The following is a 3,163-nucleotide window of genomic DNA, read 5'->3' as shown; positions in this document are numbered from 1 at the left end:
GCCTTCAGTGTGTAGTAACAATAACTTGAATTTTATTATTATTATCGAAGTAAAACTATAGAGAGTGATAATAGCCTGTGTTTCACTACAAACCTCATCAGAGATTTGAGGGAATGATGGAGGAAAACCTCTGTAGTCTGCTAATTCTAGGTTAGCTTTCGTCTCATGGAAAGTACAGAATTCTTACCAAGTCCAACGTTGACAAATGCTTGTATGACTCTGAGTTAGGGAATGACTTTATAATCTTATTTCTACTAGGAAGCACTTCTAGGTTAGCAGGTTGCCATGGCATCTGGACCCCACATGATGGACCCCATTTGTCTGGTGGAACATGACAATGAGCTGCTGTCAGTGAACCAGGAAGCTCTACAGATTCTTGAGAAGATTTCTCAGCCATTGGTGGTGGTGGCCATTGTAGGACTGTATCGTACAGGCAAATCCTACTTGATGAACCGTCTTACAGGACAGAACAATGGTGAGTGTTGTACTTGGTCAGGGTCCATTTGTTTGACTCTAGCTGATATCTCAGCCTCTTAATTTTCTTCCCTGGTCATGTGAAGGGAGAACCAAATTCCTCTCAATAAACCACCGTTTCACTTCTAATTCTCACCACTAAATCACTACCTTATTGTGATCTGTTATCATATTTTTTGTTTTATTCCTATAAAGCAATATTTCTCCTATGTATGCAAAAAATCCTACCTTCTTCTACCTGCTTAAGTACTGGGCTCTTGCAATTGTGTCTTCTCTCTCTCGAAACACATTTTGGTTTTCTGTGGAATATTCTCATCAACATATAAAGATGTTTCATTGTGCATTATCTTAAAAATCCTTCCTGGACTTTATATCCTATTGTGACTAATACCTCTTCCCCTTTTCAAAAATTATTTTGTCTGGCAAAAAATATAATCTCTATTTCTTTTTTCCACTTTTTTACCTGCCCATATTTTACTGCAATCCACTTCTCTCTGTCTCTGAACCTCACCATTCTTTCAAAATACTCTTCTTATGGTTATCTGAGACCTCTGTTTTGTCTGATTCATGGACACCTCTTTGTCTCCTTGTTGATCCCTTGCTTGGCATCATTCTCACAATTAATATCCCCTCCTCCTTGAAATAGGTGACAGGCAAAGTAGGACATTCTTGAGGAAATAGAGAAAGCACCATGTTGTATGCTGGGGTACTTAAACTCCAGTAAGTCTGACTTTGTAGCCCCTGGGCTGCTTAGATTATCTGCTACAACTGAATGTTGCTTTCTCCCCTCCCCTTGCAGGTTTCCCTCTGGGCTCTACAGTGCAGTCTAAAACAAAGGGCATCTGGATGTGGTGTGTGCCTCACCCTTCCAAGTCAGACCATACCCTGGTCCTTCTGGACACAGAGGGCCTGGGCGATGTGGAAAAGGTAAGGTGGAAAATCACAGATAAATCCTTTTTATTCTGGATTTTCTCCTTATTGCTTGATGATCATAGACATTTAACTGCTGTAGTCTATTTGTAAAGTCTAGAAATCACCTATAGTAAAGGATGCAGACTATGGTTTGTTTGAATCTCACTTCTGTGTAAGGTATCATGGTATGTTAGATAAAATCTTTTATTTCTTGGCACTGTGTGGATGACTTGATTACATTTAATAAATAATTGTTGAACAACTGAATTCTAGACCTTTGGACTTAGTACTGTAGATATCACTGACCAAAATAAAGGTCCTGTCCTCAAAGATTCTTTAGTCCAGTTGACAAGGCCACACATATACAGTCAGGTTTAATAAAGTATGATTGGTAAAGAAGCAGGTTGGAGAGAGGAAGAAGTGCTGGGTTGCAATCTCCAACTTCTGTCAATTCCATGTGAGCTCTAGGTTGAACAGTCCTTTTGAGTTATCCTGAGCTGGGACAAGGGTGCTGATAAATTATTGGAAGCCTGCTCTGGAAGCCTTTCTAATTAAGAGGCCTGACACCTGAAGACTGTCTTTCACCAGCACTCCAAACAGCTGGGGGACTAAGTCCTTCAGTCTTGAAAGGTGATCCAGGCAGCACCTCACAGTTTCCATAATTTACAGTTAAGTGTAAGGAAGCCTTGGTAAGAAAGTAGAGAAACATCAACCTGGGAGTGAGGAAAGTTTTCTGATTCACCTTAGCTACCAGATGAAGAATGTATTTGAGGGTTAGAGTTAAGAGATGGGTTTATATTTTCTATGATGAAGTTCATCAACTACTCACAGAGCATTGTAGAAAGCTGTAAGATACCTCTGAATGTGCTGTTTCTATAAAGGCATGTGTTTGTCCTACAAGAAACATTTTAAGATGGATTTTTGGTATTTTAGCTTTCTACTAATGGATGAAATAAATTATTTTTTTTCCACTTACCTTGAGACTTATTTGGAAATAGTATCTAAATTTCTATAGCTTTCTATTTCTTCCCAAAGGAGAATTAGAAATTCTGTATTTATTTTAAAATCATATATCAAGCAATGATATAGTCTTGTTGTTGAAATAATTTATTGTTTGTCATAAATACCACTTCTTCTTATCCTAATTGATTATTTTAAAAAATTGGGTTTTGGGGAAATAAAGTGATGAATAGACTATTTCCCCCCCAAACTCCAATATAGACTCTTCTTGACATGAATCACAGTTTTTGCATTTGTTCTAGGGAATAGCTTCACAACCGTTATAGTAGAAATGATCTCTGGATTTATGCTATTACTTAGACAGTGCTATGATTTATACAAACAAATTAGCCTGGCCTTTAAGGCCCTTCATCAGGCTGCACTAGAGCTCAAATGTACTTCTCCACTCACCCTCTGCTCCAGTCAAATGAAATGACTCTATTTTCATTACAAGACCCCTGTATTCTCCCATGTCTGATTTCGCTTCTGTGAGTGTTTCTATCTATGGGACCACCTTCATTTCTTCAATTCCACATTCAACCAATTCTTTAATACTCAGTTCAAGACTTTGAGGAGGCTTTCATATCATAGATTCTTTCTCCAGCTTTCATAGCTCTATTCTTCCTTGACAAACATAAATTTTAATTTAATATTATAGCTATAAGTTCAACTGCTTATATACACTACTAAGATGTAAGCTTTTTATAGGTACTGTCATCTTTGTTGCATTTATTGTTATGGATGTTTGTCACTGCTTTTTTTTTTTTTTTTTTTTTTT

At 37.5% G+C, this 3,163-nt stretch overlaps 1 protein-coding gene across 1 annotated transcript in view; it reads left to right on the top strand.

Moving 5' to 3' along the window:
* The first annotated feature begins 261 nt into the window (after positions 1-261).
* The window catches only part of LOC103091346 (guanylate-binding protein 6), a 10,459-nt gene continuing 7,557 nt past the window's right edge, over positions 262-3,163 (top strand). The window contains exons 1-2 of the mRNA XM_007468511.1: positions 262-475; positions 1,274-1,401. Of these exons, the coding sequence (XP_007468573.1) occupies positions 286-475; positions 1,274-1,401 (318 nt within the window). The 5' untranslated portion in view covers positions 262-285. The remainder of the gene's footprint in view (positions 476-1,273; positions 1,402-3,163) is intronic.

Source organism: Lipotes vexillifer, unplaced genomic scaffold, assembly GCF_000442215.2.
Source record: "Lipotes vexillifer unplaced genomic scaffold, Lipotes_vexillifer_v1.1 scaffold490, whole genome shotgun sequence".
Classification (NCBI taxonomy): Eukaryota; Metazoa; Chordata; class Mammalia; order Artiodactyla; family Lipotidae; genus Lipotes; species Lipotes vexillifer.
The sequence above is the reverse complement of the archived record's forward strand: the minus strand, read 5'-3'. Positions and strand labels throughout refer to the sequence as shown.